Raw genomic sequence first — 17,529 nt, forward strand, 5'->3', positions numbered from 1 at the left:
TCTGAAGTTTGTAATGCAATAAATAAGATGAAGAAAGGAAAGGCAGCAGGTCCTGATGAATTAGTAATAGAACAAATTATTACCCTTGAAGATCATGGAATTGAAAAACTTACTGATTTAATCATTGACATTTATGAGACTGGAATAATACCAGAAGAGATGAAAAAATCAGTATTTATCACTCTTCCTAAGAAAGCTGGAGCAATAGAATGTGAATTACATAGGACCATCAGTTTAATGAGTCATATCACCAAGATACTTCTAAGAATTTTGATAACAAGAGCTAAAAGTAAGATACAAGCTGAAATAAGCAAAGAACAATGTGGTTTTGTGAAAGGCAAAGGTACAGGAAATGCAATATTGATGTTAAAAATACTATCAGAACAAGCTATTCAAGTGCAAAAAGATTTATTTGTTTGTTTTATCGACGACACAAAAGTATTTGATAAAGTGAAGCACAATAAGTTATTTGAAATATTACAGGAAACTCTAGATCTAGATTCGAAAGACCTCCGCCTAATCAGAAATCTGTACTGGGAACAAACTGCCGCTGTAAGAATAGATGGAGAAGTCAGTCAGTTTACGAAAATCAAGAGAGGCATTAGACAAGGGTGTGTTTTCTCCCCTGATTAATTTAATGTGTACAGTGAAACAATATTACAAAAAATAAGAGACATTTGGGAATCAAAGTTGGCAATGAAAACATCAATAATTTCAGATATGCAGATAACACTGTTAATTGCAAGTCGGAGGAAGAACTACAAAACTTAATTGATATAATTGTTGAAGAAAGTGCAAAAATGGGTCTATCTATCAATTGCAAAAAGACAGAATGTATGGTGATATCCAGAAAGAAGGAGAATCCTATCTGCAGGCTGAGAATAAACGGAGAAGACATAAAACAAGTACAGAACTTCAGCTACTTGGGAAGCTGGGTGATATCAGTTGGCAGGTGCGACTTGGACATCAAAAGAAGAATAGGGATGGCAAAAGACACCTTTACAAGAATGAAGAGTATACTGACCAATACTAAACTAGACATGACAACCCGCCTCAGAGTACTGATATGTTACGTTTATCCAGTTATTTTATATGGCTCAGGGTGTTGGACAATATCTAGTAACATGAGGAAACGAATTGTAGCAACAGAAATGTGGTTTTTGAGGAGGATGCAAAGAATATCATGGACAAAACGAATATCTAACGAGGATGTCATGAACAGAGCAGACACAAAAAGAGAAATAATGTATGAGATCATGAAAAGGCAGCGTAACTTCATTGGAAATGTGATTAGGAAAGAGGAGTTAGAATGCACAGTAATTATGGGAAAGATTGAAGGGGAGAAAGCACGAGGAAGACAAAGACAAATGATGATGGAGACAGCAGCCAGAGAATTAGAAATGAATACCAATGAACTGATCCACTTGACCCGAAACAGGAGTGTGTGGGCCATGGCAGTCAAAGCTCAAACTGGGCATGGCACCTAATGATGATGATGACATACATGTCACCACATACAACCCTGAGATTCTTTTTCTGTGGACATACTTAGCAAATCTATAGAATAGTAACTGTAAGCAGAATCTGTAAACTGTAACCATCAGGAGCTGTAAACAAACTGTGCAAATGCAGATATAAATAAATAGCAATAAATAACGAGTATGAAATAACAAAGTAACAGAGTCCTAAATTGAGTGTTGCTATCCCCTTTTGTTCAAGAGCCTGATGGTTGAGGGGTAGTAACTGTTCTTGAACCTGGTGGTGTGAGTCTTCAGCCTCCTGTACCTTCTATCTGATGGCAGCAGTGAGAAAAGAGCATGGCCTGGGTGGTGAGGCTCTGTGATGGTTGCTGCTTTTCCATGGCAATGTTTCATGTAGATGTGCTCAGTGGTTGGGAGGGCTTTACCTGTGATGTACTGGGCTGAATCCACTACCTTTTATAGGATTTCAAAGGTATTGGTGTTCCCATACCAGGCTGTAATGCAGCTAGTAAGCACACTTTCCACCATATATGTTTGCCAAGAGTTTTGATGACATGCCAAATCTCCGCAGACCCCTGAGGAAGTAGAAGTGCTGTCATGCTTTTTTTGCAATTGTATTTATATGATGGGGGACAGGTCCTCTGAGATAGTCACACCCAGGAATTTAAAGTTTCTGACCCTCTGTACCTCTAATCCTCCGATGATTACTGGCTCACGGACCTCTGGTTTCCCTCTCCTGAAGTCCACAATCAGTTCCTTGGTTTTACTGACATTGAGTGAGGTTGTTGTTATTACGCCACACAGCCAAATTTTCAATCTCCCTCCTGTATGCTGATTCACCAACACTCTTGATACAGCCCACAACAGTGGAGTCATCAGCAAACTTGTATGTGGTATTGGATCTGAGCCTAGCCGCACAGTCATAGGAGTAAAGCGAGCAGAGCGAGGGTTAGATTATGAAGACGCGCAGCCCTCATATATTGTCATTTAGTAATACATGCATTAAGAAATGATACAATATTCCTCCGGTGTGATATCACAGAAACACAGGACAGACCAAGACTGAAAAACTAACAAAAACCATATAATTATAACATATAGTTACAACAGTGCAACAATACCATAACTTGATGAAGAAGTCCATGAGCACAGTAAAAAGTTCAAAGTCTCTCAAATGTCCCACATCTCATGCACACGGGAGAAAGAAGAAAAACTCTCCCTGCCATAGCCGACCACGGTCCGACTCTGAGTCATCCGAAAACTTCGAGCTCTGATCAGCTCTCCGACACTGAGTACTGAGCGCCATCTCTATCCGAACGATTCGACCTCCTTCTCGGTCGCCAAAAGCAGGCAAAGCCGGGGATTTTGAGGCCTTCCCTCCGGGAGATTCCCAACCACGCAGTAACGACAACAGCGAACGAGCGTTTCAGAAATTTTTCCAGATGTTCCTCTGTGCTTTCATGTCCCTCTCCGTCAAATCAGGATTGTCCACGGCTCCTATTTAATGGATACAATATAATTTTTCACTGGAGGTCTGCTTCTCTCTCCTCCCGTTAAGCACACATCCCTGCAGTGCTCTTGTGCTGATGGAGATTGTGCAGGTTTTTGCCAATCTGAACTGACTGGGGTCTACAAGTGAAGAAATTGAGGATCTAATTGCACACGGACGAGATGGGATTAGTGTTAAATTGGTCTGTGCTTGAGGATTGGCACAGACTTAGTGGCCTTAAAGGCTTGTATCTCTGCTGTAAGACTCAGAGCTTGTTCAATTTATAGGTACTTTGAAGATGATTTGCCTTTGCTCAGGAGAAAGGAAGAACAATTTGTCTTAGATGTTCCTATTAAATGTGTGTGAGTGTACTCTATGCTACTTGTACATTCATCTTGAATGAATTTCTCCTCCAGAGTATCCACCAAATGAATCTCAAAATTCAGACATTAGATTGCAATTTCTCAATGACAATTACATTTGTACGCTGTGATCTTTGTTACTGCAAGGGTATGATTATATGTTCCAGCTGTAGAATCATTACAGTACAAATCTTCAATGGATTAAGTGTTTTTATCTCTCCTGTTTCAGCGTAACCCTCCGATTATAGTTAATGATCTCTTTGAAGATATCAAGGATGGAGTGATGTTACTCGCTTTGTTGGAGGTTCTATCTGGACAGAAACTGGTAAGTTTTTCTCCTTTTAATTCAGCAAAAAAAGCCAATGATCTCTCCTCAAAACACATGACAAACGAAAAGCCAGTGATCTCAAATGAAAGTAAATCTGCAGATGCTGGAAGTCTAAGCAACACACACAAAATGCTGGAGGAACTCAGCAGGCCAGGCAGCTTCTATGGAAAAGAGTCCTGCTGAAGGATCTTGGCCCGAAATGTCGACTGTACTGTTCTTTTCCCCATTGATGCTGCCTGGCCTGCTGAGTTCCCCCAGCATTTTGTGTGTGAAGGCAGAGAGCTCTCCACAATGCACATTATAAACATAAAAAGCAGGTGATTTCTTCTCAATACACATTCTAAACAATACTGCAGCAGTTGAGGCAAGCTTAAATTATGGTACAGGCATTAAAATAAATCGTGGCATCCCCACCTTCAAATGTAGAGTTTTAGGAATGTAACATTTTATACCGTAGTTGGAGGCTATTTGCTTTGTTTCTCTTTCTTCAGTTCTTTTTCCCCTTTCAAGTATTTATCCAACCTTTCTTTTGAAATGTAGTATTTAATATAATTTCACTATCCTTTCAGTAAATACATTCCCAACTCACCCTGCAAACTTAACATTTTTCTTCAGCCCGTTACATTTCTTTCTCATTTGTCTGAGCTACAGTATGTGTCTGTGGCTTGCTGATCATCCTGCGAGTAGAAGTCCTGAATACCTTTCCAAACCTTCAACCCTTTTAAAAATGTTCTCCTCTCAACCTTTCCTTCTGTCAGGGGAAACATCCCAGGTTCCTCGAATCTCTCCATGTACCTGGGATTCTTGCAACTCTGGCACAGGGCCGCACAGTAGCGTATTGGTGAGCACAATGTTTTACAGCACCAGCGGCCCGGGTTCCAATTCCTGTCGCTGACTGTAAGGAGTTTTGTACGTTCTCCCCGTCACCGCGTGGGTTTCCTCCGGGTGCTCCAGTTTCCTCCCACAGTCCAAAGGCGTACCGGTTGGTCGTTGTAAATTGTCCAGTGAATAGGCTAGGGTTAAACTGGCGGCTGCTGGCAGGCGTGGCTCGAAAGGCCGGAAGAGCCTACTGCACACTGTGTCTCAATAAAATAAAAATAAAAAGAATTCAGTAAATACCATCTGTATTTTCTCCAAGACACTGACACCTTCCTAGAGTACGATGCCGTGAATTAAATATAATCCTCCATCTAATGCCCTAATCAGTGATTTGTAAAGCTTTGGGGATGACTTTCTTCCTTTTGCATCTTTTTAGAAAGTTATCGAATCCTATTTGTTTATTTTGACAGCAGAGTGAAATTGTGTCGTCATTATCATGTGTCCAATGTGGAAGCCCCTTGGTCTCTCTAAATCTGCAAACTTTTTAAAATTGCATCAAGCTTTGCAGAAATTGCAAATCCTGCAAGCCTTTCAATAATCAGCATTGGAAATACTTGTGAGGACATTAGACATGGTGTCCATTGGACACTCATCCTCTGAGCTCTCATGCAAACAGTGGATGCTCAATGAGGCACCTGGTTCATTGTAAGCTGGAACCCAGTCAGGAGTAGGAGAGGAGGGATGGTGAGAGAATGAGAGAAGAGATCCAATGATGTCCTACTAGTCTGGGTACTGATGACCTCATTAGTCTCCGAGGATGAATCCATCTTAAAAGGGAGAACATTGTAGTTTTGGGGAAACAGGTTGATACTGAGCGGAGGTCCAGTAGGATTGTTGCCAAGGCAAAGGAAGATCTTGGAGTCACAGCCTCTTTGTTTTGTAGCATCCAGCTTTTTTAAAGATTCTTCATGGAATCTGGGCCAATGTTTACTATCTACTTGAAAAGAAAGTGGAAAGCCATTGCCTTGGACCACACCATTGTACCTGATGAAGGAGTTTCCAGAATATTGTTGAATAGGGAGTGCAAGGATTATTGACGTTTAGAAATACCCAAGCTGGGATGCAGTGTAACTTGAAGGGAAGTTTGGTGATGGTGGTTTTATCTGCATCTCCTGCCCTTGTCCTTTTGATTGATAAATCCACAAGTTATGAAAGTTACGTCAAAGTGAGTCACGTAGTACATACTGTAGGAGTCAAGGTTTAGGTGACACACTCTCTGTTGGTCAGCTGGATTTTTTTCCCTGGGTTATGATATTTGGCATCACTGGATTATAAGTGTTACTCCTGTCCCTGCATAAGGACAGTCTTCTATCACATCCAGCTAGCAGAGAGGTTTGGAAGTCACAACATACCATCCTCTGCTGTATGGCCCTGGTGCACGTGTGCAGACTGGGCTTAATCGCTAGTTGATTGCACTTGCAGCATGCTGATGGTAGAAGGGCCTAGTGAAGACAACACTACTTCATGAGATGATTGGTGAATTGCTGTGTCATGGAGAACTGCAATTTGACACTGCTGTAACTTGTAGGGGGTGGAGAAACCTCTGAAATTGCTTACCAAAATATCTCAATGTGCACTTTGCAATTTATGGAGAAAGAATTATTGTTACAATTAACTTCCGTTCCATTTTGGCAGCCCGTTGAACAAGGTCGAAATTTGAAACGCATTCACTGGGTGAACAACATTGGAAGAGCTCTGCAGTTTCTGGAGGGCAGGCGGGTAAGTGTGACCATCCCTTTTGTGTCTCGTTGGACTATTACGTTGGTGTGAAATCTTTGTAATGGTGCTTTAGTTATTGTAGACACTTCCAAGGTTAAGGGAAATTCTCAGGCAAACCAGATGTATTCCACAGAAGGGGTTTGAATGTAGTTTTGTGGAAGCAAATGGATCTGCTGATATGTCAAGTGTTATGAGTTTCTTTAGTAATTCTCTGATAATCTGCACGTCTGGAGATTCTAATTGATGGCCACATCTCGGGCCTTCTGCTTGTGCTGCGTTGACATCTTGCAGCGCTGGGGCTTGGAATGCATAGTTTGCTGGCTTTCCCCAATAACCAGATGCTGTACAAGTATCTGCTTGGTTTTCTAAGAAGCCAATGGCTCGAAGCTCACAGGTTCACTTCCCGGTGTGGGTGGAATTGATGTTGGTGCTGCAGTTAGCCTTGATAGCTGTGGTGAAGATAGAGAGACCAGGAGGTAGGCTGTCGTCTGTAGGCTGTTTCCTCGGCCTCGTCGCGGTGAGATCACGGCCAGGGTTGTTGATGCCTCTTAGAACAGTGACTTGTTACTAAATGCCTAAGCCTGCGTGTGAAAAATGATGCCCATTTTAATGTGGTGTATTACTCCAATAGTACTTACATAGAACATAGAACAGTACGGAACAAGAACAGGCCCTCCGGCCCACACAGTTGTGCCAAGCCAGCTAAAAAGTAAATCAAATCCCTCCTACCTACACAATGTCCATATCCTTCCATCTCCCTCATATTCGTGTGGTTATCTAAACATCTCTTAAATGCCTCTAATGTATTTGCCTCTACCACCATACCAGTCAGCGCTTTCCAGACATCGACCACTGTCTGAGTTAAAAACTAACTCCTCACATCCCTTTGAACCCACCCCCCTCTCACCGTCAATGCATGTGTTAGACAATTCTACCCTAGGAAAAAGATACTCCCTGCCTTCTGCCTCTCTTACCCTTATAAACCTCCATCGGATCTCCCCTCAGCCGCTGCCGCCCAGAGAAAACAAGTTTGTCCAGCCTCTCATGATAGACGATGTCCTCTAAACCAGGCGGCACCCCGGTAAACCTCTTCTGCACCTTCTCCAAGGCCTCAATATCTGGTAGTTTGCATGAAAGAGTCAGAGTACAAAATTCTACGCTCAATAACAGGCGATAGATGACACACTCCTTACAGCCCTAGGTTTCTGGAGACTGTGGTAAGGTACTTGGTCTGTTCTTTTCCTGCCATTGGGAAGGTGCCTTAGGTGCCACACCACCAGGTTAAGGAACAGTAATTACTCCTCAACCTGGATAGCTTCACTCACCTCAAAACTGAAATGACTCCACAACCTACAAACTCATCTTCCATGAGGTTAGCTTTAACCCTCAACCAATGTCCACTAATGGTTTTCATAGTACTCAAACACATCGCAGCCATTGAAGACAGCAGGTGGCTTTTTTAGCTCCGTCCAGATTAGCACTTCACAGTAGCTATTGCTGGCATTACCTTCCTCACACAGATCATTTACATAATTCTAGCACTTTCTTCCTGCAGACCACCAGTCTTGTGATCAGTTGCTCATATTCCTTTGTCTCCACCAGTTTAAGAGCTATTAAGGTTTGGTACAGTTCATCATTGTTTTGCAATCTGCAGTAAATAATAAACAGACAACCAATTGAATCAGCATAGAAACATCTCTCGAGCAAAGTTAACTTCCAGTATTTCCGGAATTAATTACAGAACTAAAGGTCTTTAATGAAACATCAGAACATGTATAGCTTCAGTCTTGATCATTTCAAAATCTGTTTATCTCTCCTGTACCGCATTAACCACTTCACAATGTGCAGTTGTCAGGTAACTGTGCATGACCGGTTCTTCAGTGAAAATTTAACATGTGTTCTAGTCGTCTTGTCTCACTCACAATCAATCACATCTGTGCACACACTGAGGTATCTTAGGATCATGCGATATGCATCATCTGATGTAGTCTGACCTTTGGATTTCAGCTGAACTCCAACTCAAACTGTGGACCTAGGCTTGTCTCTCCATGTTTCAGGCATTGGGAAGGTTATCAAAGACATTTCCCTTAAAATGATCAGAGAGTGGACACAATTATCAGAGAGAAAGTAGTTATTTAATTTCCTATGGTTTTTGACTTTAATATCAAAACTAAACTAATATGTTCTGGTGAGTTATACCCACGTAGCTTAACCCCATTCAAGAACAACTTTGGAAAACATCCTCTTTGGGGGTATTACTTCCCTGTTTGTGATTGAGAATGTACGATTGAAATTACTGTTGCATCTTATTCAGGAGCTTTGGGAAGACTTTTCCAAGATCAGGTTAGGAGCATGTTCTTGTTTGATTACTTTAAATCCTAGCAAAGTCCCAGGTAGCCGGCTGATGGTGTAGAGGCATCTGCACCGGCCTTTGAGGTGAGTGGTCCCAGGTTCAAATCCAGTTGAATGTTGAGCTAACAACTTGGCCTTGTAAAAAAACAGACAAGTGCTAAGGAAACGGGAAAAGGTTGCCGCCCAATCTGCCATAAGGCGCAGAGAAGAACAACAGCAAAACACAAGTCCCAGACGCATCACAGTATAGTGCAGTTAGTTATTTTCTAATTTCCAAATCTCAAATCTGAACACAGCTTGCCTGACAGATCTTAACCAAGTTCCCATTTTTCTTTCTCTGCATTAAATTCTCATTTTAAATTAAAATCAAGATTTGATCATTGCCTTAGGAAAAAATTCTCCTTGGTACTTTATTTTGGTAAACACCAAATGTGTTTAACACCAAAGGCCAACACCAAATGTGTTTAAGCTTGTATGCAAAACCTTAAACTTATTTAATACAATATAATTTTATTCACAAACTTTTGCCTCTTTCTTTGTTCTTGCTCATCCCAAGTCATGGAAGGCTGTAGTTCTAAGGAGAGATTGAATAAGCTGGGTTTATTTTCACTGGAATATAGGAAATTAAGGGGTGACCTTATAGAAGTTTGTAAAATCATGAGGTGCATAGATAGAGAGGAGATAATTAGTCTTTTTTTTCCCCAGAGCAGGGAAAGAGGAGAAACTTAGGGAGATCTGTGTGATAAACTTTTCCCACAGAGGGTGGTGAGTATATGGAACAAGGTGCCAGAGGAAATGGTGGAGGTTTTTAAAAGCATCTCGAATGGTACTTGGATAGGGAAGGCTAGGGTGATACTGATCATATGTAGGCAATAGGACTAGTGTTGATAGGCATCACAATCAGTATTGGATAAGGTGGGGAGAAAGTGTTTATTTTCTGTGCTGTACTATTCTATGATTCTGACTCTATGATTGCCAAGTTTTTGAGAAAACTCTAAATCACCTGTGGTTCTGCTTTGGAGACCAAAGGGTTAATTTGTCATAGTCAGAGTGTATTCATTCTTTAAAATCCTTCAAACTTCAAAATCCTTACTCAGACTTTAAGTCAAATATTAACAAATGTTATTAATTAAAACACAACAGCTTTAAATTACGAGATGTACCAAACCGGCATGTGGTACAAATTTATGCTGGTGCTTTCTTTGGGAACCTTTGCAGGTAATTGAAGAAAAGTTAGTTTCCACAGTGAAATAAAGCTTTTACCCTCACGCCAGAGGAGAAAACAAAAGTAGTTGGAGCCTCTCACAGGTCACATTTACACTGAATGTGATCCTTAAAGAAACACAGCCTTTTCAAATAACAGCCTCTTTCCCTTAGATGCATCCTATTCCCTGGTACATAATTAGACAGAAAATAGTATGACTTGAGATAATTTCATTGTATCCTTAACAAACACTTGACAGGCTTTTCACTTCCTCACTCACTTACCTCACGTTTTCTCTATCTCTGCCTCCCCGTTTCCCTCCTCCCGCCCATTCTCTGTCTCCCTCTTTTCATCTCTCTCCCCCCCCCCACTCCCCCACCCCCTCACTTGCCTCTAAGAGTTCTTTTACCTTAAGCTCTCTAATCAATTCTGGTTCATTGTGCAACACCCAATCCAGAATAGCCAGAATAGCTGATCCCCTAGTGGGCTCAACTACAAGCTGCTCTAAAAAGCCATCTCGTCGGCACTCAAGAAACTCTCCCTCCTGAAGCCTTCCATGACTATTGTAACATTACTCTTTTGGTATGCATTATCTGTCTCCCATTGTAATTTGTAGACCACATCCTAACTACAATTTGTGGGTCTGTATACAACTCCCATCAGGGTCCTTTTACCCTTGCAGTTCCTTAGCTCTGTCCACAATGATTCAACACCTTCTGACCCGATGTCACCTCTTTCTAATGATTTGATTTTATTTTTTACCAACAGAGTAATGCTGCTGCCTTGCTGCCTGTCCTTTTGATACAATGTGTATCAACGGACATTAAGCTCCCAGCTATAATCTTCTTTCAGCCATGGTTCAGTGATGCCCACAACATCATGCATGCCAACCTGTAAATGTGCTGCATGTTCTTCTCCCTTCTTCTGTGTACTGTGGACATCCAAACATAACACCTTCAGCACTCTGTTTACCCTTTTCGATGTTGTCGCACCACACTCAGCCTAACTTTGTCGGAAGTTTTAACGACATCTGCCTGGACAACCTCTCCACTACCTGTTCTGGCACTCTGATTTCCATCTCCCTGCAACTCTAGTTTAAACCCCACCATGCAATATCCTGCTAGGATATTAGCCCCCCCCCCCCCCGCCCCAGTTCAGGTGCAAACTGTCCCTTCTGTATAGCTTGCACATTCCCTGGCAGAGAGCCCAGTGATCCAAAAACCTCATGCTCTCTTTCCCGCTCCCCCCCCCCCCACACCAACTGTTTAGCCACGTATTATATTGTATAATCTTCTTAGTTCTGGCCTCACTAGCATGTGGCACGGGTAGCAATCCTGAGATCACAACCCCGGAGGTCCTGCCCTTTAACTCCTTCTGCGCTCATCCAAACCACGTCATTGGTGCCTACATAGACCATGACCTCTGGCTGTTTATCCTCCAACTTGATCTGACATATCCTGGACCCTGGCACCCAGGAGGCAACAGACCATCTGGGAATCTCATTCTTGCCCTCAGAGCCTCCTGTCCGTTCCCCTAAGTAACAAATCCCCGATTACCACAGCACGCTTCTTTCCCTTCCCTTCTGAGACCCGGCCACTGAGACCTTCCTCTGTTAAGTCAACACCCCCCAACCCCTCCACAACTGTATTCAAAGTGATACACCTGTTGGTGAGGGGGATGGCCACAGGGGTACTCTGCACAGACTCCTTAACCCCATTTCCCCTTCCTGACTGTCACCTGGTTTCCTGTGCCCTGCACCTAGGGTGTAACTACCTCTCTATACGTCCTCTCTATCACCCCCTCAGCCTCCCAATGATCCAAAGTTCATCCAGTTCCAGCTCCAACTCCTTAACGCAGCTTGTTGGATGCACTTCTCATAGTTTTTAGTCGTCAGGGACACTGGAGATCTCCCTTCCTTCCCACATCCCACAAGAGATGCATTTCACTATCCTGCCTGGCATCTCTACTGTCCTAGATGAGAAGATACAAAGAAGAAAGGGGAAAAAAACTTGAGCTTCTCTTTCATTTGCTTTCCCTGCATGAAGCCTCTCTTTGCTGGAGCTTCAAAGAGCTAAAGCCTTAAGATCATCACTCTGATATGACCACTCAGACTCAGCTGTCTGAAGATAGGTTGCATGTACTTGGCTTGTAATCCCTTGTGTTCGTAAGGCTGAAGGATGTGTGAAGGATAGATGTGTTTAAAACACCAGAAGTATTGGATAAACGGATGGGCGGGTGCGTGGGGATTGGTTATGAAGGGGGCATTTAGACCTGGAGTAAGTAAATATATTTTCACACGGTTGAGCAGTGGAATGCTGGTTCCTGAAAGGATAAGAATTCCAAGGGATAAATGAGAATTTTCAGGATGGGGAAGGAAAGAGTTTTTTTTTGTCCAGTAGGGACATCAAGAAGCAACAATAATGAGGTAAATTTCAACTCTAATCTAACTGAACATTGGTCAATGAGGAGCTTCTTAGAGAGAAGATGGTGGACCTTCTTCTTAGAGAGAAGCTGCAGGCGCCTGCATGTCTACATTTAATGATTCAGAAACAGCTTCTTTCCCTCCACCGGATTACTGAACGGTCCATGAACTTTACGCTGTTATTTCCTCGTTTTTCACTATTTGTTGATTTTTGTAAGTTAGAGAAACATTATATCTTTGCTCTGCACTGCTGCCACAAAACAACAAACTTAATATCATCTCAGTCAGTGATAGTAAGTCTGATTCTGAATGAGGGGCAGAATGTCTCCTTCAGGTTAGTGCATTTTGAGCAAGCAGATGAATATCTGAGTTCAATGCATCCACAGAGTGATGCTACAAAAAGCTGTCTGTGAACTGATGTCCCTGACAGGAAGCAATAAAATAATGGTGAGCTGGCTGTTGTAAAGTGAAAGGCTTGTCTTGTCAATTGTCAAAATTGCTGCGGAGCTCAATAATTCCATTTCAGAAGACACTTAAAGGCATTAGACTTGTACATAATTAAAATAAAATTGGATGGAACAGTTGACATGTTGTGCTCTTATTGCAAGCCAAGAATGGAACGTTGCGGCTAACTGAATGCAAATTCTCTTTAATTTCTCTCTCATGCTGCCATTAACCAGTCCATGAACAGAGGATCACCGGTCAGTGATTTCGGCGTCATGTGCACTTCTGTCCTGTCTTAACATTGTTCTATTTCCAGTTTATTTTGTTTTCTGTGGTTATAAACTCTGCATCTGTGGAACAATGTCAAGAAATTCATTTCCTTCTCCTGCCCTTTGCCCAAAACAGTCAGAGTTATCAGGCCTCTCGGCCTCTGGAATCCTTGTTGACCTTCGGGCATGTTAATACACTAATCCTCCTCTGGTTCCACATGTTCCAATCAATTCACCCCTGTTTCTACTACCTACAGTGCCTTGAAAAAGTATTCAGCTCCCAACCCTTACTTCACATAAATGAGTATTACAACCAGGGATTTTGATCAATTTAACTGAGAATTTTTATGTGTGAATCGTATGCTCCTTTTTTTTCACATTACAGCCTAAAAAACGGGGAAGGTTGTAAAGCATGAAAAACTAAAAAAAATCAAAAACTGAAATGTCAGCAGTTCAAAAGTATTCATCCCACTTTGCGCAGTAGTTAGTTGGACCACCTCTTGCAGCTATTACAGCAGATAGTCTTGGATAAGTCCTATTAGTTTTGCATAATGTGAGCAAGATTTGCCCATTCCTCCTTGCAAAATTGCTCAAGCTGTGCCTGGTTAGTTGGGGAGCGATGGTGGACAGCAATCTTGAGGTCTTGCCAGAGATGCTTGATCAGGTTAAGATCAGGACTCTGACTGAGCCGCACAAGGACATCAATTTTCTTCATCTGAAGCCACTCCATGGTTGCTCTGGCTATGTGCTTTAGTTTGTTGTACTGCTGAAAGATGAACTTCCTTCCCAGTTTAAGCTTTCTGGCAGAGGCTAGCAGGTTTTTTTAATCCAGGATCTCTCTGTATTTAAAAACCTTCATCTTTTCATTAACCCTGACCCAATTTCCAATCCCTGCTGCTGAAAAGCATCCCTCTAGTATGATGCTACCTCCACCATACTTTACAGTAGTGTTGCCTGGCTGATGTGCAGTCATTAGATTTACATCACACATATTGCTTGGTGTCGAGGCCAGAGAGTTACACTTTAGTTGTATCTGACCACAAGACCTCCTTCCACATCTTTACAGTATCCTCTAAGTGACACTTTGCAAGGTCTTCACAGGCAAGAGTATGTTTTTTTTTTAGCCAGGGCTTCTTCCTTGCCACTCTTTCATAAATGTCCGTTTTGTGCAAGGCCTTGGAGATTGTGAAGCCATGGACTTCATCTCCAGCTGCAGACACTGACTGCTGCAGCTCATTCAGAGTGACTTTTGGCATGACAGTAGCCACCATTACAAATGCCATTCTTGTCTGGTGACTAAGTTTAGAGGGACAGCCTGACCTAGACAGTGTGGCTGTGTTTTAATATTTTTTCCACTTTTTCACAATGGACTGCACTGAGCTCTGAGTTATGTTCAGTGCCTTTGAGATGGTCTTGTACCCTTCCCCAGATTTGTGCTTCTCTATTATCATTTCCCTGACTTGTCTTCATTTTGGTTTGGTCTGTTGACCATACTTTTGAACCTTACAGTGGAGGGCGGTATTTATTTTCATGAATTCATTGAAAACAGGTGATCCTCCAATTTTCTACAGCAACAAATTGGGTGAGTTTATAAGGTAATATATGATATTGCACCGGAAGAAACCTAGTGTGGTAAATACAAAGGGGATGAATATCTTTTCTGCCTTACAATTTTAGTTTTTATTTTTTAGTAAATTGTTGACTGGTTTTGGAATTTTTCTTTTGATTTGACATGATGCACAGTGTTTTGTAGATTAGCTCAAAAAATCCTACTTCAAAATATTTTAAATTTAGAAAATGAGACAGTAAAATATGAAGATAGTTGTGGGGGCTGAATACTTTTTCAAGGCACTGTACATACAGATTAGGGACAGATTGAGGCCAATTAACATTCATTTTGGAATCTGGGAGAAAGGCGATGAGGTTACGGGGAGGCCAAGCAAATCCCACACAGACAGCAGTCGAGATCAGGATTGAACCTGTGTTACTGACTGTGAGGAAACTGCTCCACCGTCTGTGTCACTGTGCTGCCCATATCCTTCCCTCTCTATTGCCCATGGACCACTCTTTTCCAATCCTTCTCTGCATGCTACAACATGGTGGCAATTCCTACACACCTTGACGGCAACCAGTTCTCCTTGGCCACTGTCACTCTCCCATGTAAAATGCTTTTACCAGTGCAGTACCTAGAAACTCAACATGAATTTTTATCACCTCCTCCTGGTACTGTCTATTTCCTTCCCCGAACCCTTCTGCCTCTCCTCTCAATCTTTTCCATTACAATTTTCCTTAAATCCCACCTCTGTGACTAATGTTTTGACCTCTCCTGTTACAATCTCCTCTTTTGGACCAAGGCCATCATTGATTGCTTCTCTGTTGACTGAACTGGGATATTTTTCTGTATTAAATGTGCTGTAGAAATGTGTGTCTGTTATTGCTGAATGCTATTACAGAGACAGCTTCCTTCAATATCATTCTGCTGTAGGAGTACTGCCAGCAGTTCCCATTAATGGATCCAAGCCTCCTACTCACAGCAACCATGCTCATTATTTTAATACATTTGTGACAGACATCATGAAACTGTGTTCTGGGTTCATCTCCATGCTTTACCCTGTTAAAAGGGAAGTAGGTTCTTGAAAGCTGGAGTTCTGGGGAAAAAAAATGTTTCCAGCATTTTAGAAACAAATTTTAATTTAATATAAATGAAGATCATGTGTTTGATTTAAAAAGTTTTTTTTCCTTTGACTCCATTGATTGATTTATATCAAATTAGTCAAATTGAATATCGTGTCACTCGGTGTTGAGAAAGAATTATGTTGAACTGAAATGCATTTCACATTGCCTTTGTCAATTTATAAAATTTCATTCAAGGAATGGTTATGTAGTACAACCGGTGACCTTGAAGCCACCCGAAGTGGTTTACAGCCAATGAAATGTTTGTGATTTGTGGTCTTCGCTGCAGTATTGGAATTACTGCAGCCATTTTAACCACATCAAGATCATTCGAACAACAGTGTGGTAATGGCCAGATGATCTGTTTGGATAATGTTTGTTGTGGAATAAGTATCAGCCAGAACCCCTCTTGGTTGTCTATAAATAGTTCCAGGAATTCTTTTGCATTCATCTATGAGGCCAGGCAATTTACGTCTGGCTATGAACTTATCTGGGATGGCCTATGGTTTTGAAAGCTGTTGTAGAAGAACATGAGCTTTCCTTGTTTTCTCCCCACAATGACTACCTATGTAATATCTACTTTCACTTGACTGACTGGTATGTGAAGAAAGATTGGGTGTGAGTAAAAGATTGAGCAAGAAGACGGTGTGAGTTTGTGAACTAAACTGCATGAATAATCATGGGATTTGTAACACTAGGAACTTATTTTGACAATGTGCCTTACTCTTCTTACAGATTAAACTGGTCAACATCAATTCTACAGATATCGTTGATGGAAGACCGTCCATTGTCCTTGGTTTGATTTGGACCATCATTTTATACTTCCAGGTGACTCCCCCAATACTACTCTAAATATACCTTTTGTTACAGTTATATGCCAGTCTTTGCAGCCCGTTGCAACCCCCCATTTTCACTGGCTTGTTTTCTAATCTGCAGATCGAAGAGCTTACCTGTAACCTGTCACTGCTCTCGTCGCTGTCCAGCAGTGCCTCGTCTGTGGAGAGTGTGGCCAACTCTGAGACTGGGAGCCCCCCGTCCAAGAGAAAGGTTGTCACCAACTTCAAGGGAAATGCCAAGAAGGCTCTCCTGAAGTGGGTGCACCACACTGCAGGAAAGTGAGTTCCACCTCAGTCGTTCTGTTGCAGTAATTGAAAGTCAGTTGCTTGCTTTTATCATTCAGTATTGAAGTTTGTTCTGTGTTTACTTCTCTCAACATTATCTCATGTCCTGCCTCACTGGTACTCAGGCCATGGAGTCAGGAGTGTTCTCCTTTCCTCTCTTTGTCCTAATTAGGGTGTACAGGAAGATAAGATGGTAAACTGAATGGTTAGTCTCTCTTTTTGCTGTATACAGTAGAAATGAGACTGGATTTTCAGCACTTTCACCATCAAGAAAATGGCACCCTTATCAGTATAGTAATTGACCATTCTAAAGCTTCTGTTATCTTTATCTTGCTTGCAGCTCTGTCCAAAGAGAAAAGAGGAGATTTTGGTTCCAACCAGAATTAAGATAGGAGTCACTCTTTGTGTAGTCAAACACAGATCTGACCAGGCTATGAGCATCTCACGGTACTGGAGCCCTGTGGGAATCTGTACTTGTGAGCACAGGTTCTTGGACTGGAGCTTAGGAAAGGCAGGAAGTCCACCTGCACTAAAAACACGGTGAAAGGTGAAAACTATGCCTGCAACGATTAGTGATGCTAGACTGATTGTCTATTCTAATCTGAGACTGGTTACTTCAGTTAACAGAAATGGCTGCTGATGTAGGGTAAAGGAGAATTTCTGATGTTAGATAATGGATCTGCCATGATTCCACTGAACAGTGCCACAGGCTCAAGCGGGTAAATGCTATACTCTCCCACTCTGTCTCCATCTGAGAGGACTGATGGTATTCGTTTTGGAATGCCT

General features: G+C 41.9%; 1 protein-coding gene across 8 annotated transcripts in view; it reads left to right on the top strand.

Moving 5' to 3' along the window:
* syne1b (spectrin repeat containing, nuclear envelope 1b) overlaps positions 1-17,529 on the top strand; it is a 500,086-nt gene that overhangs the window by 82,046 nt on the left and 400,511 nt on the right. For all 8 annotated transcript variants that reach the window (XM_072265605.1, XM_072265607.1, XM_072265609.1 and 5 more), the window contains exons 3-6: positions 3,562-3,657; positions 6,175-6,258; positions 16,358-16,450; positions 16,559-16,737. In XM_072265605.1, coding sequence (XP_072121706.1) covers positions 3,562-3,657; positions 6,175-6,258; positions 16,358-16,450; positions 16,559-16,737 — 452 coding nt within the window. The remainder of the gene's footprint in view (positions 1-3,561; positions 3,658-6,174; positions 6,259-16,357; positions 16,451-16,558; positions 16,738-17,529) is intronic.

Source organism: Mobula birostris, chromosome 8 (assembly GCF_030028105.1).
Source record: "Mobula birostris isolate sMobBir1 chromosome 8, sMobBir1.hap1, whole genome shotgun sequence".
Taxonomy (NCBI): Eukaryota; Metazoa; Chordata; class Chondrichthyes; order Myliobatiformes; family Myliobatidae; genus Mobula; species Mobula birostris.